A 26,206-nucleotide genomic window follows, 5' to 3' on the forward strand; every position below is an offset into this window, starting at 1 on the left:
GTGTCGGTCCCAATCAGTTGGCCTTGCCTCTCATTGCAATAAACTTTGTTGTGACTGTCACTGGTGCCCATAGCATTGGGGGAGAGGAAGGGAAAAAAAAGTCACAGAAAGGGAGGGAGGCAAACCATAAGAGACTCTTGGATACTGAGAACAAACTGAGGGTTGAGGGGGGTGGGGGAGTGGGGAAAGTGGGTGATGGGCATTGAGGAGGGCACTTGGGATGAGCACTGGGTATTGCATGGAAACCAATTTGACAGTAAATTATATTATAAAAAAAAAGACAGCTTTTCAGGCACAGAGGTTAAAGCTTCTCTGTCTTATCCCTACTTTTAATAAAAAATAAAACAAAAAAACTCTTCCCTTTATGGAACTAAAGTCTGCCTCACATTGTCCTGGAGTTACACAACACTTTCCATAAGACAGGAGTGAACTAAGCCTTACATGCCTGAATTGAGCCTGTCTACAGCTCTTCAGGCAGTGGAATGTGCATTCAGCAGTGGCTTCTTCAGCCAATTTACCTTGGGTGCAGTGACCTTGGGTAAGTCCTTTCACTTCCCTGAGACTCAGATACCTATAAATATCTGGTAGCTATATGACCTCGATTTTGAGCTCTGCACCTAAATGTACAACTGCTTTCCTAGATACCTCCACTTGTGTCTTCTACTGACCCCTCAAGATCAATGTAAGCAAAACAAGGTCCCTCCTGTGAACAGGACCAACTGATACTAAGAATAAAGGCAGGGGCTCCTGGGTGGCGCAGTCGGTTAAGCGTCCGACTTCAGCCAGGTCACGATCTCGCGGTCCGTGAGTTTGAGCCCTGCGTCAGGCTCTGGGCTGATGGCTCAGAGCCTGGAGCCTGTTTCCCATTCTGTGTCTCCCTCTCTCTCTGCCCCTCCCCCGTTCATGCTCTGTCTCTCTCTGTCCCAAAATTAAATAAACGTTTGAAAAAAAAATTTTTTTAAAGAATAAAGGCAAAAGAAATGTAGAAAAAACTAAATCTCCTTACAATTTGCAGTCTATCGACAAGTACTTGGGACAGGCAGAGTAACCTTCCTCCAGGAACTCAACTGCCTAGATGTTAATATTTCACTAGAGACAGGCAACCTTAGCTTGCCATTAGCTGACCTCCAGGATCCTGTAAGTCTTCTTTAACATATGAAAATCCCCTTGGAAACTTCCTTTATTTCTAACCACCCAAGATACAGGTTAGCAATCATCCTCCAAGCCCACTGATTACCTCTGAAGGGTCTCATGACTTAAGAGTTTACTAGACAGTAGTAAATGGCCTTACTTAATAGCAGCTAGCCCCTCAAGGTGCTGGAAGCTTTGCTTCCGAATTCCTTAGAGACTTACACTATCCCTAACTCCTAGTAACTAAAAAGTATATAATCAGTCACTCCTCACAATCCCAGTGCAGCTCTTTCTACCCATGGGTCCTGTCCCCATGCTTTAATAAAACAACCTTTTTTGTACCAAAGACGTCTCAAGAATTCTTTACTGACCGTTCACTCCTGACCCCCATAACATCATATCACCAGCTACATGATTTATCAGGGGCAGTGTGAAATGAAAATGCAGGGTACCTTGTTAAAAAATTAAGAATTTCAAGACAGTGGGACAACCGGGTGGCTCAATTGGTTGATTGTCCAACTCTTGATTTCAGCTCAGGTCATGATCCCAGGGTCGTGGGATCAAGCTCAGTGTCAGGCTCTGTGCTGAGCATGGAGCCTGCTTAAGAATTTCTCTCTCTTTCTCCCTCTGCCCTTCTCCCCCATTCGCATGCTCTCTCTCAAAAAGAGAGAGAAAGAATTTCAAGATAGCAATGGAGAGAGTACTGGATCAAGCACAGGGCCAGGAACAACTGCCCAGGTCACATGTCTCATACAGGTCTCACTCCCATCTTCCTTTTAGGAACCAGCCACTACTGACCTCTCGTGTCCATCATCTCCTTTTGTCCAGTCACACCCTGCAGGCTCCAGTCATAATGGACTTCTGCAATCTGTCATTCTTCAAATCACCCAAACTTTTGCCTCTGGCCTGGGCAGTCTCTTTCTCCTTCATCCTTGCTCCACTCCTATTGTCCTCAGATTCTTTGTGAAACACTCCTCAGTCTTCTGCTGTTAACATCACATGTCCCTGGTTTTCCTCACACTTCTCTCTGGCAAGTTTCTTCAAAGTCTTTGCCAGCTCACTTTGCCCTACCTGGTTTTTATTTCATTTTTCATTGTTTGTGAAATTGCTGGATCTTTATTTTAGCTTTAGTTTAAGGTCGATAATAGACTTCACATAGTTCAAAACAAGCATCAGCCAGTGTTTAACGTCTGTCTCTACCTCTAAAGGATGAACTCTGTGACCATGACTTTGGGCTAGGTCAGATTCACAAAAGCATCAAAGTTAAACTTTCAAGGCAATATCTAAATGGGAGTTTGGAGGCCTTAAAATTTTTATCTTCTTCCCAAGACCACACTGATGTGGAGAAAAAAGGCAAAAGGAAAAAAAATTAAACTTCCTTATAATTTATAGCCCATTGACAAGTACATGGGACAGGCAGAGTGACCTTCCTTCAGGAACTCAACTGCCTTAATGCTTTGCTAGAGGCCAAAGGCAAACTTAGCTTGACATTAATCCAACCTCCAGGATCCTATAAGTCTTTTTTAACATATAAAAATCCCTATGGAAACTTCCTTTATCTCTACCACTCCTCCCAAGATATATGTTAGCAATCATCCTCCAAGCATATGGCCCACTGATATATATCTGAAGTGTCTCATGACTAAGGGTTTACTAGGCAGTAGTAAATGACCTTACTTAACAACAGCTAGCCCCTCAAGGTCCTGGAAACCTTGCTTCCAAACTCCTTAGAGACGTACACTATCCCTAACTGCCTCCCAACTTGAAAGTATGTAATGTCACTCCTCACAAACCCAGTGCAGCCCTTTCTGCCCATGAGTCCTGTCCCCATGCTTTAATAAAACCACCTTTTTGCACTGAAAATATCTCAAGAATTCTTTCTTGACCATTTGCTCCCAGACCCCAACATTTCACATCTTTCAGGGCCCAACGTGGGGCCTGAGTCTTCTCATCTGGACTCTGAGGCTAGGTGCAAGATTCATGAGTATCTCCTCTTCTATTCCTTTACTTTCATTCCAGGAGCTTTTCAAGGAGTATGGTCTTATCGGAACACTTTCATGTCAATTGTTCAGGCTGCAATGCTCTAGCCCCTGGCTGCTTTATGGGGAGGAATTAAAAGCCTGCCTTTTGACTCGAAGTTAGTACCATGGCCAGAATGATAATAAGACCCAGAAACTTGTTCCCCTCTCTTCATTCATGTCCTTATACAAAGGTGTCTGTCTGTCTTGGGCACAGGACAGCCACCTAAGTCACAAGGACAGCTGCAAATCTTGACTCCCATGTGAGGTTTCCTCCTAATTGGTTTAATGTGATCCCCTCCACATCTCTGGTTTAGCCACTTCTGGCCACAAGACCTCCACTCGGAGCCAGCCCAAACTAGTACCCAATTGAATTAAAACCCAACCAGGAACGATTTCTTAGGGAATGTGGCTTTAAAATATGTGTTAGAAAGTTTTTCAGACCATAATGGATTTCTACCTTTACTGTTTCTCATCAATGCTCCCTATTAACTACTTAAATTACAAAATTGGGTAATTTCCCCTTTTAAAACTTTTCTAGTGTTTTCCATGGGTTAAAAAGGGTAGGTTCTTTAAGGCATGGTATGGCATGCCATGGTGCAGTGTGTCACAGTATCTCGGCCCATACACCAGCACCCATTTGTAGTCTAGAATGCAATAGGGAAGCAGGGGACTGCTGGCATCCCTCCTACAGGTCAGGGCACTGATCATAGTGATTTCATTTGAGGGACACCTCAGGTCACTTTGACACCAGGAACTTCTGACATATACTGCATGGGATGCCACCGGGGAGTTGGAGGTGATTTTTTTGGGTAATGGACCTTCTCTACTTTTCCAGGATCTTCTTCAGTTCCCAAGGACTCTTCCTTTTAATGCACTGGAAACAATTCAGATTGCAAAATTTAAGAAAAGCCTGATCTTCTTCTGTAACATTGGATGGCTTTAATACTCCTTAGGAGACGAGGAAAAATGGTTCATTAAAGGAAAATTAAGCTTCAATAAATCAGTTAGATTTCTTCTGCAGGAAACAGAGTAAATGGATGGAATGTACTCTATGTCCAGCCCTGCATGGCCCCAAATCAGAACCCTGATCTAAGGGCATTTTGCAGAATGTGTTTGGCCACTAACCAGGCTGGTAAACTCCCTCCTGACAATGGATAACTATCTAAACAGGTTTCCTCCTAAACCCAGGTTGCTGGAGGAAACACAGACCATCCCTAACAAAGGGGATGCTGACCCTCTCTCACTGTTCCTCCTAGTAGATGTGGGGGCTTCTTCTTCATTCATTTCCTGGGTTAATGGCTATGATCATTGGAGCCAACTGTGCTTAGTCTACCTTGGGATGGGGACTTTAAAGAATATTCCCAAGCAGCTGCTGAAACTCCTTGTATCAGGGGAGTTTTCTGTTTTCTCTGGCCTGACATAGACCGCCTACTTTTACTTGTTGGAAGAAAAAACATGGCATCTGCTCATCTGTCTGACATGATAAGCTTTAGAACCAGAAGTCCTCTTTCTGGCTCTCAGGCAGCCCCTCACTTCTTCTGCCTCCCTCTCCCCCTCTTCCTGTTTCTGTACCACGTTGGGTGTAGTCTGCATCACTGGCTCCTGTACCATTCTGCATGCCTCTGGCACCATGGGCTCCTCCTCCTACCCTCACTGTCAAGGAGTGAAGAGCACCCCCTTGAAGTGGGTGAACTCCACCCACTTCAGATTTCCCCACTGGTGCCCCAGGTAAAATTGACATTGGGGAACAAATTGACTGACTTTTAAGGAGACCCAGGTGGAACATATTTGGTATTTAAACTAATTTAAGTTTGTTGGTTTAATTAAAATAGACACGTCTTTGGAGTTATCAGCATTAAATTTGAAACTTTTATTCTACCCTGGTTTACTGAAGGTCAAATTAGCTCATGTTACCTGTTGCAATTTGTCAGCAAAACAGTGACTTAAAATGGTTAATTTTGTCTGTCCTAATGTTTTCATGGGTAATTAAGATAGTCTTTGGCAACCTGAAACTTTATTTTTTTTTAATTTTTTTTTATTTATATATGAAATTTATTGTCAAATTGGTTTCCATACAACACCCAGTGCTCATCCCAAAAGGTGCCCTCCTCAATACCCATCACCCACCCTCTCCTCCCTCCCACCCCCCCATCAACCCTCAGTTTGCTCTCAGTTCTCAACAGTCTCTTATGCTTTGGCTCTCTCCCACTCTAACCTCTTTTTTTTTTTTTTTCTTCCCCTCCCCCATGGGTTCCTGTTAAGTTTCTCAGGATCCACATAAGAGTGAAACCATATGGCAACCTGAAACTTTAAAGTTTTGCTTGGGTGATAAATTGGATTGAATTCATTGGACATCTAGACCTTTTCCAAATAGGAGGGAGTGCTAAAGCACTGATTCCTGCATGTAGGTTTGTGCTTTTGGCTTCTTATTGCAAAGAAACTAAGGATATTTGGGTCTGTTGGAAAACATGCTTTGTGCTTAAATGTATTCATAAATTTGCTATCTAAAGAATTCTGGCACAACAGACAGTTCACAATTGATTAGTACTTAGTTTTCACTGGAGACTAAGATTTCTAAGAGTTAAAATTCTGCTAAATGTAATTAAGACTGATAGATATAAGGGAAGCAACTCTGTATGTAGGGAAAGTAGGAGATGTATGAGAAAGATATAAGGAACAGGAATACATTTTTGTTGAAGGAAAAAGAAAGTAATTTTGTCCTAAAATGAGACTGGGTGTTTGGAGAGAAATGGATTGGGGCAAAATCTGAATACAAAAGCAACTTGTAGAAGGTTTGTGAAGGCAAATCTTTGGAAAGGAATTTTATGTGTGGTCAGGATGGACTAGATTGAAATGAATGGATTTAAAAAACAATTTTTTAAAATCTTTATTTACCTTTGAGAGAGAGAGAGAGAGAGCGCGCCAGAGGGGGAGGAACAGAGAGAGAGGGAGACACAGAATCCAAAGCAGGCTCCAGGCTGTCATCACAGAGCCCAACACGGGGCTCGAACCCACAAACCGTGAGATCATGACCTGAGCCAAAGTTGGACATCCAACGGACTGTGCCACCCAGGCTCCCATGAAATGAATAGATTTTAAAAGTACACTTGTATAAGACTGAAAATCTGCTTTCTCCTGTTAAAAAGACAAGGTTTTCTTGGATTACTGATCTGCTCTTGGCAAGAAAATGTAAACAAAGTTGTTTTTTCTTTGGCTGCCCAGAAAAACCAGTTTCTATGTTTTGTTTTTATCAGGTCTTTGATGATTCCTAATCCTACTTAGGCTTGTGCTTTAAAACGTTCTGAGGTTTTTAAACAAACTTCCCCAAGATTTAAATCTTAAGCTCAGTCTCTGACTAATTAGGCTTGTTTATTTGGTATGTTATGTTCTGGTATAAGGTCAGCACTTGATATTCTGATTATTGAAGAATATCAATAACTGAATTTCCTTGCCAATTGCATTATAGTCCTTTTGTCATTTGTGAAACGTGTTTAATCTCCAAGGAGATTCATAAAAAGGTCTTTTGACAAATACAGGTATTTGGTATCTTTATGATCCTAAAACTGAAGTGGGGAATAATTTCCAGAACTAACTAAAAAGCTGCATTCAAACTGAACAAGAATTAGTAACATGGGACTAAATGAATTAAGGAAGAGGATTACAGTTGTTGTGACTCTTGTTTGAAACACTGCTCGTTCTCTAATGTTGGCTCCTCCTGATTAAGGAAACTTTCTCTTAAGATAACTATGACTTACAAAAATGTAATGTAAGTATTCATTTGTGAACAAATGGAAGCACTTTTTCTCCCTACCTGAACCCTCTGAAATTCAAAAAGTCTCAGTATTTTTCCCCCAAGGCAATTATAATCCTTTGCATAAGTTCAGTAAGAAGCTGTTCTCCTTGTAACAAGACACCACTGGAAACACTGCTTTGTTGTTGTTGTTGTTGTTGTTGTTTTTAAACCAAGGCTTTGACTGGAATGTCATATTTGAGAGAGACATGCATAGACTCAGATATGACCAGATGACTTTAAGGAATTAAGGTTGGCTTTATGGAGTCAATAAAGCCCTTAGAAATGTTGGCCTGATACCTTGCTTATAGAGTTCCCAGCAGACTTACCAGGTAAGTAAAGAATGTCACTTCCTGGCAGGTACAGAAACCTCAGGATATTGTGGGGATCTTGAGAAGAGGAATTTGCCCAAATCTACAGCTCTTTCAAGTATGTCTGATGGCAAGTGTTCGGCTTGGCTATTGGCCTAGAGGGGCTACTAAAAGTTTAATCTAGATTCCTTATTAAAGCTGCAGCCAGGGGCGCCTGGGTGGCTCAGTTGGTTAAGTGTCCGACTTCAGCTCAGGTCATGATCTCACAGTTCTTGAGTTTGAGCCCCATGTTGGGCTCACTGCTGTCAGCACAGAGCCTTCTTTGGATCCTCTGTCCCTCTCTCTCTCTGCCCCTTCCCTGCTCATGCATGCACTGTCACTCTCTCTCAAAAATAAATATACTGTAAAAAATAGAAAATAAGAAAAGTTGATTAATAAAAAAAAGGAAAAAAAAGAAAAAGAAAAAAAGTTCCAGCCAAACAGATTTTGAAAGATCTGTACGATCAATCACTATTCTTGCCGAACTTATGTAAACAATTAGGCCAAGTTGGTTAAAATTGGACTTGTTTTACAAACAAATTAGTCTTGATTTGGCTATCTCTGGAAATAAGGGTGAATTTAAAGAAAAATTATGTTTCAGGAACACACCTTTGCAGATGTTAAATTCTAGTTTTGATTGTCTTTGAATATTTGTTAGTTGTCTAAGGTAGACAACTTGAGGTAAACTTCCAAAAAATTGCCACAGTAGCTCATGTATAGACAATCTTCATGTTTGTTATTCTGTGGGGATAATAACAGGACCCCATGGGCATATGATTATTTGAATAGCCAGAAAATGGGAGGGATTCCTCAACAATTGCATAACTCAACTATCATCTTGACCAATTCTGTGTGGCTGGGATGAAAAAATCACTTCTTAAAAGCTGTTGTAGACTCTGGGTCTAAAATTCTCTCTTGTCTAGCAAGAGAGCAGAACACAGGATTAAAAGTGAGAGATGGCTAATGTCCTGGAAAAGACAAGAGCCCCAAATAAGGGTCCTTGGCCTCTATTTATTAAGATCAGAAGGCTTACAAACGTGATGGATGTGCATAAAGAGACAAAGAAACTAGGAACATCAACTTGGGGATGTGAGGGAAAAGGGGGTTTTGAAGATATATGGTGTTTGGGGTTTGGGTCAATATAAAACAAAATCCTGGCACCAAGCAGATGGGCAGATTGTTGTTAACAGCAGACAGGAGGCACCCAGTCTGTTTATCTTAGTTAGCCTAGGGGATAAGGCAGATAGGGGGAATAACCTGAGGGTTAACAAGACAACTTTTCTTTTGTTAACCATTTCCACTCTGGTCTGCTTCACCTGCAGTGCAGAGGTCTGTAGCTCAATTTACCAGTTTACCTAACTTCGTCCTTTCCTCCTGTGAAAGCAGCTTTTTGCTATAGTACTAAATTGGGGGATGCTTCCATCCTGAACACCTAATCTTGTTTACCTCATATACATTTGTATTGGGTGCCTTTGTGCCCCTTCCTCTCTATTCTGGGGGCTCTGTACCTCCTCTATTTGGGGTGCCTTTGCACCTCCCTATTCCAGGTTGCCAATCTTATTTACCCAAACTCGGGTGTAAGCATCCTATGGCTTTGTATTTCTTTATGCCTTGTTAACCTACTGGTGAAGCCCAGGGGATTCCTACATTTATTCCCCACAAAAAGACAGAGTGCACCTCACTCCATGGGGTTAACTATGGACTTGTGGAGATAATGGATGGCCCCACTTTCCTCATGACTGTATTGGATATTGCACTTGGGGATGCCCATATCCCCAGACAAGTTTTGTCCTACTTGCCAGTGATTCCTCATAATTAGGATATTGTTAAAGTTAGACATCAAACAAAGAGGGTTTCTTGATGGTTTTATCCCTTAGCCGTATTTGTCCCAGGAGTTGCCTTTAATGATATAAAATTGCAAGTAGAGGCTTCAGCCAAGCATACAACAGCCGCCTTTAACCAGACCCAACTCGTTGTCAACCACAAATTCAAAAGTTGGCCCTCTAAAACCGAATGACCCTGGATATCCTGACTGCATCCCGAGGAGGCCCAGAATTAGATGGCTGGCTCATAATGAGACCCAATGTCTATGCAGCTCTAACCTGTGGTCATGGTTTCCCCCAAGCTGGATAGATTGCTGTACTCTGGGTTTTGCCTGGATGCACAGATGCATTATTAAAACCATTACCAACCCAGCCAACCTTCCTAATTTAAAACAACCATGGACACATTCTGTGGCAACAAAAATGTTACTGTGTTTCTAACTGGCATGAATACTCAAATGGTCACTTTATTATTTTTTAAGTTTATTTTGAGAGAGAGCAAGCACGTGCCCAGAAAAGGGTCAGAGAGAGGAAGAGAGAATTTCCTTTCAGTGCAGAGCCTGATGTGGGGCTCAGAGTCACAGTGAGATTGTGACCTGAGCTGAAATCAAGAGCCAGATGTTCAACCAGCTAAGCCACCCAGATGCCCCTCAAATGGGCACTTATAAACGATCCCTCTCTTTCCTTTAATGATTGGTTAAACTCCTAGACTGGAGATGATTTTTGTCAACTATCAAAGGACTCTTATTTGGGCTTCTTCTTCTTTTTGTTATTCTAATCATGTTTTGCTGTTTTCTCCCATACCGCCCACCTGGTGACTAGACTCCTTCACTGCCATATCGTCAAGTTGGCAGATGATCCCTTCCACTCAGGGAGATCCATATATGCAGTCTCCCTTAGATTCAGCTGTCTCTACTTTTCATAACTCCTATATATATGTCTCCAAGTGACCATAGGTAGGGACATCTCTACACCCCTATTCAGCAAGAAGTTACAGAAGATAAGACCTTCCAACCTCAGCAACCTTAAAGATTTTAGGGTCAAGATTATTCGGAGGGGCGGGGCAATGATTTGGAGAACAAAGGCAAGAGAAAAAAAATTAAACTTCCTTATGACTTACAGCCTACTGACAAGTACTTGAGACAGGCAGAGTGACCATTCTCCAGGAACTCAACTGCCTCGATGTTAATACTTTGCTAGAGACAAAAGGCAACCTTATCTTAACATTAGCCCAAAATCTCCAGGATCCTGTAAGTCTTCTTTAATATGTAAAAATCTCTATGGAAACTGCCTTTTTCTCTACCCTCTGCCCCAAGATATATGTTAGCAATCATCCTCCAAGCATATGGCCCACTGATACACATCTGAAGGGTCTCATGACTAAGGGTTTACTAGACAGTAGTAAATGACCTTGTCTTAAGAGCAGCTAGCCCCTCAAAGTCCTAGAAACCTTGCATCCAAATTCCTTAGAGACTTACACTATCCCTGCCTCCAACTTGAAAGTATATAATCAGTCACTCCTCACAAACCCAGTGCAGCTCTTTCTGCCCATGGGTCCTAGCCCAGTGCTTTAATAAAACCACCTATTTGCACCAGAGACATCTCAAGAATTCTTTCTTGACTGTTGGCTCCCAGATCCCAACATTTCACATCACACACCATCTGAAGGTGGTGTGAATATTTGTATAAACCTTGTAATCATCCTTTGAGGAACACATACGGAAGACATATGTACATTTAAAAAGCTCAAATGTGCTGAATGTACATTTAAAATACCACAAGTTCCATAACTCTACTTGGCCTTTTGTCATTTTTCAATCCACCGCTAAGGCTCGGTATATATGAGTGGCTTCTCAAGTCACTATACTTCTGTGAGGAAAAGTCTGCTTTTGATCTACTTTATCCCCACTAAGAGCCAAAGAACCAAAGGAAAACCCACACAGGCCAGCGGGGAACAGAGTCCAGATTCACTCAGCGCCCGTGGCGGTGGCTTTTCCTCCACGGAGGCCAAATTCCCAAGTTCCCACGACGCCTAGCAACCGTTACCGGGACAACGCCACTGCCGCTCACGCACCTCAGAGTGTAGCCGTTCTTGGAATCCCAGAAGGTACTGCGCTGCAGCCGCAGGGCCTTCCGCCTCCCTCCATCCCAACATGCAACGGGGCTCATAAAGTCAAGCGATCGTCATCAGGATGTCTATAGAAACGCCTGAAAATCTGCGTTCGCTGAAACATTAAAACTGTCTAAAATAGGTCCACAGATGGAAAAGAACTCTAAAGAGAGGTCTCAGTGAATTTTTTTTCCAGAAAGTTCAGTAGTAAATTTCGAGGAGGAAAGTCAAATAATTTCCCAGACTCGCTCAGGCACCTCATCGGGCAGCCCGCGCAGACCCGCGGCGTAGGGGCCTCGGGACCCTAAGCGGGGCACGTTGCGGGAGGAAGTGGCGCCGTCTGCCCACGGGGCGCTAGTAGACCCTTCAACGTGGAGCCATGGGAGGCCTAGAGAAGAAGAAGGTAAGTTGGGTATATGACCAGGCGGGGTGGCGCTGGGTGGGGGGGGGCGGGGGGGGGGGGGGGGGGAGCGACGGAGCCAGGGGACTGCGCCTTTCCCGGCCTCAGCCCTTCATGCGTACAGAAACGGCTGGGATCAGCGCAATGAGAACAGCCACGAGATGGGGTCCGAGAATAGGCGAGGACGGCTATTCGTCCGATGAAGTTCAGGAAAGAACCTTGGAGTAGGGCTGTAAAGCAAAGTTGGGGTTGCCAAGCACCCCAAATGCAGCCCCGGTCGAAAGGCAACTGTTTACTGAAACAGTAATAAACATTATGAGAAGTTTATCGTTCGCTCAAGTTTATCATTTCCAAAACTTGTTATTCTCTTTTCTGTTAGACTTGCCCTTGACATTGGAGAGGGAAACGTAAACAAATGGATGTGGACACCCAACAAAACGATCACAGATTGTTAAATGTGATGTGAAAGATAAGGCTGGTGGATAGAAAAAGCTACTTACTTTAGTTGGTGTTGTCTTGGAAGGTCTCTCCTATTCAACATTTAAGCCGCAATCAGAAAGTTCAGAAGATCTCACATGGGTTCTGGGCCATGGGAGTGCTTAGCGAGCAAACCTGGCGGGGGAAACTCAGTGCCAAGACCCTCAGGTGGGAAAAGTTTTCTGTGCGCGAGGAATTAAGACATCAAGATGGCTTAGGGTATAGTAAACCAAGGGAAGGGAAGAATGGCATTTGGTGAGGTTGAGGTTAGACAGGGACCAGATGTATAAGGCCTGTGAGCCACAGTGAGGAGCTTGGATTTTATTCCAAGTGCAGTACAACTCAGCTAAAGGGAAAGTACCACGATACAGTTTTTCAAGGGTTTCTTGTTGCCGTATGGAGAATCACCTTAGTAGTATGAAAAGATGGGGGAAGGGATGAAGGTGAGGAAGATGTAGTTGTCTTGTGTTTTCTTCAGATTGAAAGTTTCTGTTGCCTGTTTATATTTAACCCAATACACTGTTGAACAACCAGTAAGTGCTAGTGTTTAGAATCACAAAGATTTAAGAGAGAAAATTTTTCCTTGCAGCACAGGTGCAGATATGTAAACAAGTCACGACAGTTGTTAAAGCTGGGTTTCACAACCATTTTGAGCCACATAATGCTTTGTTGTGGAAAGACCTGTCCTGTGCATTGTAGGATGTTTAGTATCATCCTGACTTCTTACGCACTAGATGCCAGTGCCACTCAACAACCCAAAATGCCTAATTCCCTTCCCTCCATCTCACACACACCCAGGGAGTAAAATCATCCCAGTTGAGAACTATTTATCCACTTGCTATTTAAAAGGATAAGCATAATGACAGACATATATGTAATGGAAAACACTTTTAAACCCAATTTTCTGAGGCAGTCTGAAGCTCATCTTTGTATCCCCAGTGGACAATGTCTGGAAAGAATAAATGAAAGTGTGTTTTATGATGGGGGGTGATCATAAACCTCTTGAGGGGTATAGGTTTATCTCTTTAGAGCTGGACCTGGCCATCAGGTCCCTGCTGTTTTACTGCAGAGGATGATCTTGTTTGGAAAGGACACGCTTGGTACCTTGAACTGCTACTCTTTATCAGGAATACAGAGATATGAGCATGAGGCAGCATCTTGGCACTACAGACATCCACATGATTGCATCAGACAGTATGCTCCTGCCCTCATAGCATCTTGCTTAATATTTGGAACATGGTAGAGATACTCTTATTTTCTGTTAAGTGAATGAATGATGGAGGGAAGAGGTTTTTTAGCTTAGGGCATGCATTTTCAACCAGATATCACCCCCAAAGGAACAAAAATTAGTTGAAGGGATCTTAGATATTTCCATGGTTCGTGGCCCTCTAAAAGACCACATTAAACAGATCTTGGTATGTCTGTAGTATTAACATTTCGTGGGGCTGTGAGAGGGGATGATTAAGGGGGAGGTCTAAAAAACCTTCTGGTGGTAAGGGTTGGTTATAGTGAAAAAGTTGAAAAAACCAGTTTAGGGGATTAGGCACTGAGGCTCAGGACTCAGACCTACGTTTGAATCCCAGCCCTTAAAAATCTGTGTGACCTGGACACAAGCCATGGTTGTTGTGAGGATTAAATAAAATAATTGCTGATCAAAGTAGCCAATACTTAGAGCCACTACTAAGTGCTTTTGGTATAGCACCTGATCCATAGCAACCTCATGGTCCCCAGCCTCATGCAGATGTGTGTGTCCTTTATGCTGAGTACTGCGAGGACAGTACAGGAGAGCTTGTTCAGGTGGGTGGACTCCCTCCCTATAGCATTTCCTGTCCCAGAAGCCTATCAGCTGGTTATGCACAGTGATAGTTGCCCCTAGCATGAGGCATGCCCAGAGATTGATGCCATCACTGCAATCATTGCTAATGGTCACTTGGGTTTTTTTCTCCCCAAGTATGAACGAGGCTCTGCCACCAACTACATCACCCGAAACAAAGCCCGGAAGAAGCTGCAGCTGAGCCTGGCCGACTTCAGGTGAGGTTGGAGAGGAGTGGCATAAGGGGGCCACGGGGGTTCCTGAACAATGAATCATGCTCAGTAACGGTGAAAACTCAGCCACATCCCTATCTTCCCTGTGCCACCACAAACTCTGTCCAGAATTCTGACATTTCTCATTCTCTTCCTCATCTGGCTTTGCTGTAAGTGAGCTGTGCTTTGCCAGGTGTGGTCTCTAGGGAAGCTGGAGAATGGGTCATGCCACCCTTAATCATCAGAATGGGTCCACTGGTACAAGGCATTGCTACTCTCTGGCTGGGTCTTTGTCACCCATTCCCTCCGTTCTGGCAGAAGAGACCCCTGATCCTGCAGCTAGGGGTTCTCAACTCCTCATAGAGTCAAATCATATCTTTCCACAGCCTGTGGGCCCTGCCACATGGCCCACTTTTAGTCACACAGCACTTTTCGCTCCTACAGCCTCTGTCCTTCCTAGGATGCCTTTCCCTCTACCTTTTATATGGCTGAAGTGTGAGTTTCTCAGCAAGGCCTTTCCTGACTCCCTTTGTGAAAAAAGGATACCTGCCATCTGGCCCCTGTTAGCCATTCTGATTATTTCCTTTCTGGTGCTTGTGACAGTCTACATTAGGTGGTTTTGGGGGAACTTGGGATTGTCAGATCCTGCACTAAGATGTGAATTCTCTAAGGGCAAGGCCCCCATTTTCACTGTTCACTGCTGTTTTGCTGGCCTGATGTGGCCAGTGTTTAGTACATTTACCTACAGAAGGAATAATTTTTATCTTCCAGGCGGCTGTGCATCCTGAAGGGCATTTATCCCCATGAACCCAAACATAAGAAGAAGGTTAACAAGGGCTCCACAGCAGCCCGAACTTTTTACCTTCTCAAAGACATCAAGTTCCTCCTCCACGAACCTATTGTCAACAAGTTCCGGGAGTACAAGGTAAGGCCTAGGCTCTAGTGTCTGGATGGGGTCCATCGCTGCTCTGTGACCCACCACCCGTGACCTTGGGCAGATTGTTTAACCTCTCTGAGCAAGCCTATGGAAGGGTGAAGTAATTCTACCTCAAAGGAATGTCTTAAGGATTAACCAAATGAGATCACATGTGTGGAAATCATTTGCACAGAACCTGGCAAATGATTAATGCTTTACCTGTTGTACCTTTCCCCTGGGTCTTTTGGAAGAATAAATTTATTGCCTTTGAAGCAAAGGTGGTACTATTTGAGGGGCTTTTTTGTGTATTCTTTGCCCAAAGAAACCACTGCTTTTTGAATTCGTTCTGGAATTGCTCCCAGGAGACCAAGCTTTTTATTCCACGAATAGAAACTATTAAATGCTTAAATGCCACAGGGAAAGTAGAAACTTCATAGACCAAATGCAGGTGATTGAGAGTAGACTACTGTTACTGAAGCCTTCACTGAGCTGCAGGACTAGGCTGAGGCCCTGTGCTAGGAAGGGTGAGGCGCCGCCTGGTGGCCACAGGAGACTGGCCAGCGCCTGCTGCTGGCCCTCTTGTGGAAAATGGCTGTCTTGGAGCTGCTGTTCACGACACTAGCAGAGGCAGCTTTAGAGCCTTTGAAGAGCACCAGGGGCAGGCCTGACCAAAAGTACTTATAGGGAAGAAATCAGTTGGCTTGGAGGACCTTCGGGCCCATGCCTGGCCTCAGCTGCATTTTCCTGTGTGACCTAGCCCCATATGTGGGCCCGTGGCTTGCTTCGTGCCCGTGCAGACTGGTGCTGAGAATGAAGGCCAGCCTTCCTGGCCCTGAGCTGCTTTGCTGGCGAGTCACTTGGCCTCAGTTGGAAAATAGAGCTGAAAACATGTTTTCATGTAAATGTGAGGAGTCAGCCTTCTAAGTGGTTATCTCTGGTCATCCATCATGGGTGCAGCAAGCTGGCTCTGATTATCAGTGTGGGTCAGTTTTGATGTTTTTTGGAGTTTGCTGTTTTATACATCCTGGGCTTGAGGGGGTCAGATGACACAATCAGACAGCTGTGGTCAGCTTCAGAAGGCCTTGAGAGTCCTCCTGCCCCATGCATCCCTCTTCGATGAAAGAGGGGTCTCCAGGAGCCTTTGGTCCCAGCATCAGTGATCTTCTCTCACCCAGGTGTTCGTCCGGAAGCTCCGGAAGGCCTATGGGAAGAGTGAGTGGAACACGGTAGAGCGTCTGAAGGACAACAAACCAAACTACAGACTTGATCACATTGTCAAGGAGCGGTGAGTTGGGGACTCAGTCCAAGCACTGGGATTAAGACGAGGACCCTGCTTATGTTGCTGGCATCCTTTTGGAGGAAGCCGACCAAAAAAAAAAAAAAAAAAACCAAACAAACAAATTGCTATAATGATTGCAAGTCACAGCAAGAGCCATGTGGGATATTAACAATGTAAAGGGATCTGGGGGACATATGTTAGTTACAGGTTTGTCAGATAAGTCTTTGGGGGCAGACGTTTCAGCCAGCCAAAGGAAGCCTGGTCAAAGCAGAGGAAACAGCAGGTGTATAGGCCCTGTGGTGATTGAGAGCCAGAGTTCTGGGAGTGCACACCAGGCACATGGTCACACCTGGCAGACATGGCTGGCTGCCTCTGATCTTAAGTGTTTTTTGCCCAGCCTACTCAGCAGTCCCACTCATCCATTGGCAAAGTCAGTGGTTCTTAACCAAGCAGTTTTGGCCCCTAGGAGACATCTGGCAATGTCTGGAGGCACTTGTGGTTCTTGTGACTTGGGCTTGGGGGGCGGGGGAGGAGTCTTACTGGTGTTTAATGGGTAAAGGTCAGGGATGCTGCTAAATAGTCCCCACCACACAGAACAACCTGGCCCAAATTGTCAGTAGTGGTAAGGTTCTGAAATTCTGGGCTAGTGAATGTCTGCTTTCTCTTGGGGGCTGATGGCCTGGGAACACTTAGTTCCAGGCCAGATGGACTTGGCTCATTGAGTCAGGCCAGCCATGGGCTAGCATGGGAAGAGCCCTGGCTTAGGAGGCCAACATGTGTCCTCACCATAGCTCTGCAGCCTGGGTGGCCTGAGAACAGTTCCTGCTCTGAGCAAGTTCTCTCAGAGAGAGACGATAGCTCCTGCCCTGCCTGTGACACACAGCTGTTGTGTGGAGCAAATGTAAAATTACACACACAAAAAATCAAGTGTCTGGATTCATGCCCACACCAGGTGGCTGTGTGGTTGTGGTGTTCCAAGTGTGTGTCACCCCCATTTCCTTAGCCATCCGTTTAAAAAAAAAAAGCAGGTGGCTCAGGTGCTATTTCTACAAAGGCCCTGGATTGGTGGGTTTGTCAATGAGGTGTAGAGAGGAAAACTTTGAGGCACCAGAGGGGGCCAGTTGAGGTTCCCACCTCCACACAAGAAAACCAGATGCCTCTCTTCCTGTTGTCTTTGGAGAGGCCCCTGCAGCCTTTCTTCCATCTTGGTATGGTTCGAAGACTGGCAGGTTCCTCCTGAGGCATTGCAAGGAGTGTTGCCCTGGAAGGACTATGGCCACCTCTGGTCTCGTGGCTTTCAGAGTTCCTTTTTGAAGCAGCAGAACCCTTTCTTCAAAAGAAAACTTCCTGGAAGGCAGTTAGGGTGCCAGAGGCCCTGACAACCACTCTGGCTGGGGGAGGGAGACCTGAGGCCCTGTCTGCCCACTTGTCCCCAAGTGTTTCCAGGGAGCTGCAGGAGCCCAGCTTTAAACCAATAGTCTGTTCCAACAATGTCATTTTCCAAATGATATCACTAGGGTTGTGTGAGGCAAAGTGACCCATTCTGGGTCACAGCTGGGACGAATCCAGGTGTCCTTACATGTACTCCAGTGTCCTCTCCATGACCCAGGCCCCCATCCCTCAGCAGGGCAGATGTGCAGTAGTGGATCCTCCACCGCCATGGATGGCTCATTCTCGTCAGCTTCCTAATTTACCACAGGATTCCTGGAGGCACTTTCTTGCTCTGACTTTTCCTGCCCCAGGACTGAAAAAATTCCAGCATTTTTATCATCTGATTCTAATTGGTTTTGCAAACTTAGAGGTCTGGGTGGTGAGGCACAAGACATAACCCACTCTGGTGACCTGTGGCTGGGCCAAGCTGTAAGTGCTGCTGAGTGTGGGCAGGCCCCACCCTCCCCCTTGGTCCACTAGGTCAGCATCACATTTTTCTGCTTTCTGTTTTGGACATCCAGATATATTTGCTTTGAACTGCAGTTTCCACCTTGAAAAAGAGTTAGCGAGCCACTGACTCAGTCTACCCTCTTTGGCCACAAATAGAAATGGGTCCAGGCAGAGACTGGTGAGCAGTGGTTGTCTTCAGAACCTCCATTGGGATTTCTCTGATCCTCAGAGCTAAGTGGGCATTTCCTCATTCCATGGTTCCTCCCAAGGCTATAGGGAAGCTGGCACTGCCAGGCCCCTGGGCTTTGCCCAACTTTGTGGTCAGGAGATGAGAGTGGCAAAGCCTGATTGGGAATGGGGCCTCTGGGGTGACTAACAGGGTGGGCAAGGGATTCAGGGTCCCCCTTGAAACCCAGACTGACCAAGCTTCTGGGCACTGTCCTCTTGGTCCTGCAGGTACCCCACATTCATAGACGCTCTACGGGACCTGGACGACGCCCTCTCCATGTGCTTCCTCTTCTCCACCTTCCCGCGGACTGGCAAGTGCCACGTGCAGACCATTCATCTGTGCCGCCGGCTCACTGTGGAGTTTATGCACTATGTCATTGCTGCCCGTGCCCTGCGCAAGGTAAGCCCAGGGCCTCCTGGGGAAGGGGGGACCGCCCAGCTCCCTCCTTTGCCTGTCCTTTTCACCACACTGTCTCTCCCCATAGGTCTTCCTGTCCATCAAAGGCATTTACTACCAGGCTGAAGTGCTGGGGCAGCCCATCGTGTGGATCACACCGTATGCTTTCTCCCATGACGTGAGTATGCTCATGGGGAAGGCAGGGGCCTGTGCTGGGCCATTGCTCCTTCTCTGGCTCCTACACAGAGATGAGGACTTGGGCAGAGTGGGGGATTTTGTTGTCCTGCATAGTCCAGCATGTGCTGGGTTCCCGCGTGTGGCCGGGGCTAGGATGTGGGGTGAGGAGTGTACTGCACAGCATCATAGTAAGAACTGGAGTCAGCCTGTCTCCAGCATCCTCCAGCTGGGTGACCTTGGACATGTTCCTGCACCTCTCTGTGCCTCAGTTGATGTGCTTCCACTTTCTAAGCCTTGTCCTGAGGATTTAAGAAAAAATAAAATCTTTCAAAGTGCTTGGTGCCTGGCCCTTTGGGGTTGCTGAGTGAACAGTGAGCAACTGCCAAGGCTTGGATGAGCCTAACCCTACCTTCAGACCCATGGGGTCGTCATCTCACTCTGCCGCTAGTGGCTGCCAGACCTTGGCCAGGCTGCTTTGCGTAACTCCTCAGCTTCCCCTGACCGCTACCCAGGGCTGGGAGGACTGGGAGAGATGGAGGAGGATGAGCACATGAGAAGGTTTTAGCACATGGTACTAATTATTTATTTTGGTTTAAACTGGGAATTTTTGGCAGGGATCCACAGAGAGAAATCCTGGTTTTGCCTCCTCGTGGGACAGCATTAGCCTCTATTCCCCTCCTCAGTCTCGGCCAGGCTGTCCCTCTGCCTGACTTGTCATCTTGTGGGCCTGCATTTGACCCAGTTTCCTGCCTGTGCCTTGAGCAGCAAATGCACCAGCCTGGCTGGACAGTGTGTTCACCCGCCAAGTTATCGGGTGTTCCAGGTTGAGCTGGGGGTCTGGGCCCCTCCCCTTTTCTCTGGGTTGGCAGGGGTCCGAGGCCAGAACCCACTCTGACCACAGGGCAGTGGAGGTGTTTGGGGGTAGGCTGCAGTCTGTGGGTAAGAGGTAGCTTGGTCCTCAGCAATCCCCTCTTCCCACTCTTCAAGGCACTTGTGTGCCAAAGCCTTTGGCCCTTCCCTCTTCCTTGTTCCTTCCCTTCTGTCCTCCTCCTTCCTTCCTGTCTTCCTGCCATGCTTCCTTCCTCTCTGGCCCTCTCTCTCCTTCCTTCTCTCTGATGTCCCACCCCCGTGCTGCTCAGACTGGTCTTTGTATGTCCTCTGGGTAGTGAATAGGGCCCTGTGGAGGCCAGCCTCCACACAGCTGACCCTGGGGGAAGGGAACAGACTGCCCATTCCTCCTTCCTCCCTGCCAGCTTACTGCTACTTCCTCTCAGCAGGAGAATGGGGGACCAGTCCTGGGTCATAGCTAAGGCCCTTGTGTCCTCTTTCCCTGAGCAGCCAGTGCTGGGCTCTTCAAAGTACGACCCAGGCAGGCAGTAGGATGGGGGGTGGGGGTTGGAGGGACCCTGCTCAGCACTATGCGGTTCAGAATGGAGTTGTCCTCAGATGCTCTTGGAAAGATGGAGGTGTGAGTAGGGGGACAGGTGGGGTACCTCTTGGTCCCTGCATCCTCACACTCACACTGCCCAGTGGCAAGATACAGAAACAGTTCAAAGTCACAGGCATGGCCAGCATAAAAAGGGACGTTGTGATCACTACTAACTTTGACATTGCTCGGTATATCCTGCCATCCAGGTCCCGGAGGTCAGCAGAGCTGGGCTAGCCTCCCGGGTTGTTGGGGGCAGCGCTGCTCAAGAGACGAGGCTGTTTTTCTGGCTTTCAGATCCTTTCCGTATTTTGCTTTATCAACTTCTCAAGGGCAAAGATGAGTCCTTTGATGTTCCCTACTTGCTGAGTTGGCTGCTCTTGAGGGTAGCTGTGTGCCTTTGCCCCAAGCAAGCAGCTTTTCTCCCACCATTTCTCCAGAGCTTCCTGGGGCTGAGCCAGGCAGCTGTTCCACCCTATCTTGGATCCTTAAGTTGTGCCTTTGTCTCTGGCTTGGGGCTGGGGCTGAGTTGCTGAATTGAGTCTCCATCCCTCCTGCCAAGGCTTGAGGATGCTGAGTTCTGTCCACCCAGGGTGACAGACTGCTTGCTGCAGGGCCGCCTCTCCCAGCTGGACTGGGCTCTGGGAGGCTAGCAGCCTAGGCCTGGAAAAGACATTTAATGAAGATTATGGGATGACTGATGCATAGGAATGAGCTGTGACCAGACTGGCCCTGGAAGGCCACCTCTGTGACCGAAGTCTGGTCTGAGCTGGGATTTATAGGATGATTGGGGAGCTTGGGCACGGGCAGGGGAGCTCCATCCAGTCCTGGGAGCAGCATGACAGAACTTTCCCTTTTCTCCTTTTCATCTCCCCCTTTCTGGCTCAGGGATTTGGATGACCTCAGGATGCCCCTAACCTTTGGGACCCCTGTCCAGAGCCTCAGCCAAAATGCTCCTGGGTAGGACATGCCACATGGCTCCTTCTCATGGAACAGAGCTCTGAAGGCAGAGCTACCATGGTAGAGCTTCAGGCAGGCTGGAGTCCCCTGCCCCATGTGGTTGTCCGTGCTGTCTTTCCCCTGTACCTGCACCTGCACTGCCAACGGGTCTTGTGTGCCCCCCAGCACCCAACAGATGTTGACTACAGGGTCATGGCCACCTTCACCGAGTTCTACACCACCCTACTGGGCTTCGTCAACTTCCGCCTCTACCAGTCGATCAACCTGCACTACCCGCCCAAGGTAGGGTCCCAGCCTGGGTCTTTCTCAGTGTGCAGGGGCTGTGGCCCTTCTCCCCACATGGATGTAGGGGGCTGTGGCATCTTCTCCCTCTGATCTTCCCCCCTGCCTTGCAGCTGGAGGGTCAGGCCCATGCAGAGGTGAAGGCCAGTGAGGACACCTATGCCTTGGACTCTGAGAGCTCTATGGAGGTGAGAGAAGCTTCCAGAGCACTGGCCCTGCATCCCCTCAGAAGGGTGGGTCCTGGCCTGGGGGTGGGACTGTGCGTGGCTAGATGAGTGGGCTTGGGGCTTGCCCTTGCAACGCAAGCCCACTGATGTCCCAGAACTGTTGCTGCTCCACCTTCTCCACCCTGACCGTGCACCCAGACAAGATCTCCCACCTGCAAGCAACAGACCTGCTTCTTTCCTATAGAAACTGGCGGCCCTCGGTGCCAGTCTGGCCCGCATGGTAGTGCCTGTGGAGGAGGAGGCCGAGGTGGACGAGTTTCCTGCTGATGGGGTGAGGACTGCGTGCTGGGGTAGTGGCGGGCGTTGGGACTGAGGGACCTAGATGGAAGCTGAGGACCATCTCCGCCCTCTGCCCTCCAGTGCGGGTGTGGGCAGGTCTGATGGTGCCATGGCCCCTTTTGTGGCAGGAGATGACGGCACAGGAGGAGGACCGCAGGAAGGAGCTGGAGGCGCAGGAAAAGCACAAGAAGCTCTTTGAGGGCCTGAAGTTCTTCCTGAACCGTGAGGTGCCCCGCGAGGCCCTGGCTTTTGTCATCAGGTGGGAAGCTGATGGCATTGGCTCTGCCACACTCTGGGCTGCGTCCCGCCCCAGATGCCCGACAGTAATATCAGGGTGGTGTCAGCATCCACCCCTCAGGGCGCTTGTGCAGATTCACCTGTGTGGGCTTGGAGAGTGCTTGGCTCGCTCTGGAGTATGCGGCAAGCACTTGTCAGAGGGCAGCTGGCACCACTTTCTCACCGGCTTAGGGCAGGCCTCCACTGGGCTGGCACTGGATATGTTAGCCTGACGACAGGGCTGATCCTGGTGTGGGGTGGGGACAGGAGTGTCCCGGGAGGGTGAGCTTGTGGGCCAGTGGGTCCCAGGACAGCCACTTCATACTGAATACTCTTGTGGGCTCTTCCTGTGCCTGTAGGAGTTTTGGGGGGGATGTGTCCTGGGACAAGTCTCTGTGCATTGGGGCCACATATGATGTCACAGACTCCTGCATCACCCACCAGATTGTGGACCGGCCTGGGCAGCAGACACCTGTTATTGGCAGGTAAGCCCCCAAGGCTCTCATCTTCCTCCTCCTGTTTGGGTTTCTGGGTGTAGAGGTCTGTCTCAAGCGCAGATGCAGTGGGGCTTCAGGTTGCTTCCATGACCTGTCTCCACCACCAGGTATTATGTGCAGCCCCAGTGGGTGTTTGACTGTGTAAACGCTCGGCTCCTCCTCCCCATGGCGGACTACTTCCCTGGAGTGCAGTTGCCTCCACACCTCTCACCCTTCGTATCAGAGAAGGAAGGAGATTACATCCCTCCTGAGAAGCTGAAGCTGCTGGCCCTGCAGCGGGGAGAGCACCCAGGTGAGTGGGCCAGGAGATGGGGTGGATGGGTGCCTCCAGGCTGGTTTTGGCCTCGGCCCCACCTGGTTGTTTCCCTTCTTGGCTACAAAGATAGCAAACTCCTGAGAGTGGGCAGCAGGGGCACAAAGCCCTTTAAGCCTACCTTTGGAGTAAGGCTTAGGAGAAGGCAACGTTTGTATTCTATGATCACCTGTTGATGTTGAGAGTAACTGAGCACGAGTGGTTTGGAAGTTGTCATCAGTATTTATATAGGAGGTGGCAGAGCTCAGGAGGAGGCGCCTTGAGTTTCCTCTGAAGGTGTTGGGGGCTGTGGGGAGAGGTGCTGGAAGGAGCTGTGGTTGGGGCAGCCCTGCACCGTCTCTGGAATGTCTTCGTGGCTGAGGAATGTGGTGCCTGGCCCCAGTTCTCACCCTGCAAGGAGAAGAGCAAGCTCAGAAGTCGTTGGTTATTTACAGGAAGTATGGATGAATCTGAAGAGAAGGATGAAGAGGAAGACAATGATAGTGATGGTGATGAAGGGGGAGAAAACGAAGAGGAGGAGGAAGAAGATGTGGAGGCCGTTTCAGAAAAGGAAGAAGAGGCCCGACTGACAGCCCTGGAGGAGGAGAGGATGGAGGGGAAGGTACTGGGAAGCTGACTGGGGGTGCAGTCTGGAAAGCAGCTCCACTGGCCATCTTTGGTACCAGCCCTGGGCCAGAAGGGCAAGAGCCAGGGGACTGGTGGGGGTGGGGCATCCGCAAGTGTTGACCCTGTGTCCCCAGAAGCCCAGAGTGATGGCAGGCACTGTGAAGCTGGAGGACAAGCAGCGGCTGGCCCAGGAGGAGGAGAATGAAGCCAAGCGCCTGGCCATCATGATGATGAAGAAGCGGGAGAAGTATCTTTATAACAAGATCATGTTTGGCAAGAGGCGCAAAATCCGAGAGGTGAGTCCCTCCCATCTGCCTGAGACTCCAGGTATGGCCACCAGATGTGGCTGCACATGTGAACTCTGGGGCCAGCTTGCTCTCCTCTGTGCTGATTCCATCCCTTTTGTAGCTTATACAAGTGGCCTGTTACCTGCTGATAGGATTGGATTGTTTTTCATTTTGAGGCATTCTTAGAAAATATCCTTGAGCACATCCCTTTGAAGTCTCTGCAGGGTAAATTCTTAGGCATGTCATTGCCAGGTTGAGAGGCCTATGTGTGTTTTGTAGTAGGTATTGCCAAATGTTCCCCAGGGGAAAAGACTATTGTTCCAGGTTGACACCTCCCCAGCAGCCTGGTGAAGGTTTGATTGGCACTCAGCTTTCCCAAGGAGAAGGGTAAATGGGGCAGTTGCCTCTGGTTCTAGGAACGTGGGATCCTACTAACTTGCTGTGGGCCCATAACATAATAGAGTCATAAAGGCAAAGGTAAAGGCATGTTTAATGACCTGAGGTGGTTCAAATAATTGTTTTTTCTCCTGGTAATTTGCTTTTTTAGTTTCTGCGGGAGCTCTGCTTTTAAGGGATGGCCTTGAGTAGGAGAAGTACCCTACAATCACAGCTTGATCCCCCTTTCCTCCTCACAGGCCACCAAATTGGCAGCGAAGCGGAAAGCCCACGACGACGCTGTGAGGTCTCAGAAGAAAGCCAAGAAGGCCAGGCCCGTGTGAGTGGTGGCAGCCTCTTGATGGGCGAGGCCCGCTCCTGGCAGCTGGAGTTGGCACAGGCAGGCCAGAGGACCCAGGCTTGGTGGCAGACCAGAGTCTCTTCTCTTTTCATCCCCTTCCTCCCCCTGCCAGCCCTGGCTTCCTCTCAAGCTCTCTGGCTGGATCCCCAGCCTCCCTTGGATGGAGCTCCCTGCTGGTGGCTGGGCAGAGGAGAGGCCTTTGTGCCCAGCCCAACTTGATGCTCCCAGGAATCCGTGACATGGGGGGCAGGACCAGCCCCTCACCAGTTGCTCCCTGTTCTCTGGTTTTCTGTAGCACACCCCTCCCTCCAAGGTTGGACTGGTGATTTTCCTCCTGCTGTGATGGGGTGAGGGTGAGGAAGCATTTGTTATTAAACAGCTGGAGTTTTGGAACGATTGAATTCTGTGTCCCATTAGCCTTCTTGGGGTTGGAGAAGGGACGCCTAGTGACGTGGAGTCTACCCTTTGTTCACATTCCAGCCCAGGTACTTTCCCCCTATAAACATTGTTTCCTTGTGTGTAAATTAGGGGTAGAAATTCTGGAGCCTCTCTGGGGAGCCAGGAGTGCTGTAGGTGAGGAAGGTTCAGTGATAATGTTATGCAGACTTAGTATCAAGGTCTAGAAAGTAAGGTACTCTATAAATACCAACTGTGATTGTCATAGCTTTCTGCTGGAGTAAGACCAGAGGTGAAAGCCAGTGCCTAAAGGATTTGTGAGGCTTGAGTTGAGGGGTACCTAGCTTTACCTTGTTGGCTCATGGTCAGAACTACCCAGTAACCCCCAGTGTGGGCATTGTCACCAGTCTGACTTGTGACCCTTGCTGGGACAGCCTTACAGCTTCCCACCTGACCCTGACAGTGCCCTTGCTGAGGCCTGGAGAAACATGCCTTTGCCTAGACTGCTAGGACCCCACAGCAGAGCCAGGGCCAGAAACCAGGGCTCAGGACGGTGCTGAAGGCTATCAGGAGCTGGGGCCAGGGTGGTGGAGTGTGGCTTTGGACTGGGGTTCCATGTCCCCCCAGTTGGCACCTGAGGGTCTTGGCCTGTGCCCAGGCTCTCTCAAAGTGTTTTGGGCAGTGGCTGCAGGCTCACCGTGTGCAGGGGGGAAGAGTTTGGCAGGCTCTGGCAGAGAGACCAGAGAACCCAGGGCCCCCCTCTTGGCTGGGTCTTGCTGGGGGTGGGGAGGGTTATGTTCTACTCTGGCATGCTCATGGGGGTAGGGTGGTATATGTCCGTGCAGAGGCAGGGATGGGGTCAGGGCCTCTGGAGCCAAAGCCTGCTGCCCTAGGGAATGCCTTGGGCCTGCCTCGG

General features: G+C 48.0%; 1 protein-coding gene across 2 annotated transcripts; it reads left to right on the forward strand.

Moving 5' to 3' along the window:
* Nucleotides 1–11,497: 11,497 nt before the first annotated feature.
* On the forward strand, nt 11,498–25,295 carry PES1 (pescadillo ribosomal biogenesis factor 1). Of its 2 annotated transcripts, none has more exons than XM_040463953.1 (15): nt 11,498–11,628; nt 14,054–14,133; nt 14,899–15,052; nt 16,219–16,328; nt 18,660–18,831; nt 18,917–19,006; nt 21,557–21,673; nt 21,787–21,861; nt 22,085–22,171; nt 22,308–22,438; nt 22,815–22,940; nt 23,060–23,244; nt 23,700–23,866; nt 24,006–24,167; nt 24,794–25,295. In XM_040463953.1, the coding sequence occupies exons 1-15, from the start codon at nt 11,605–11,607 to the stop codon at nt 24,875–24,877; spliced, it is 1,764 nt and encodes a 587-aa protein (XP_040319887.1). In that variant the 5' UTR covers nt 11,498–11,604; the 3' UTR covers nt 24,878–25,295. The 2 variants fall into 2 exon arrangements, with proteins under 2 accessions (XP_040319887.1, XP_040319888.1); XM_040463954.1 differs by having other exon boundaries at nt 24,009–24,167.
* The last annotated feature ends 911 nt before the right edge of the window (nt 25,296–26,206 follow it).

This window comes from Herpailurus yagouaroundi, unplaced genomic scaffold, assembly GCF_014898765.1.
Source record: "Herpailurus yagouaroundi ecotype Mexico unplaced genomic scaffold, PumYag 428, whole genome shotgun sequence".
Classification (NCBI taxonomy): Eukaryota; Metazoa; Chordata; class Mammalia; order Carnivora; family Felidae; genus Herpailurus; species Herpailurus yagouaroundi.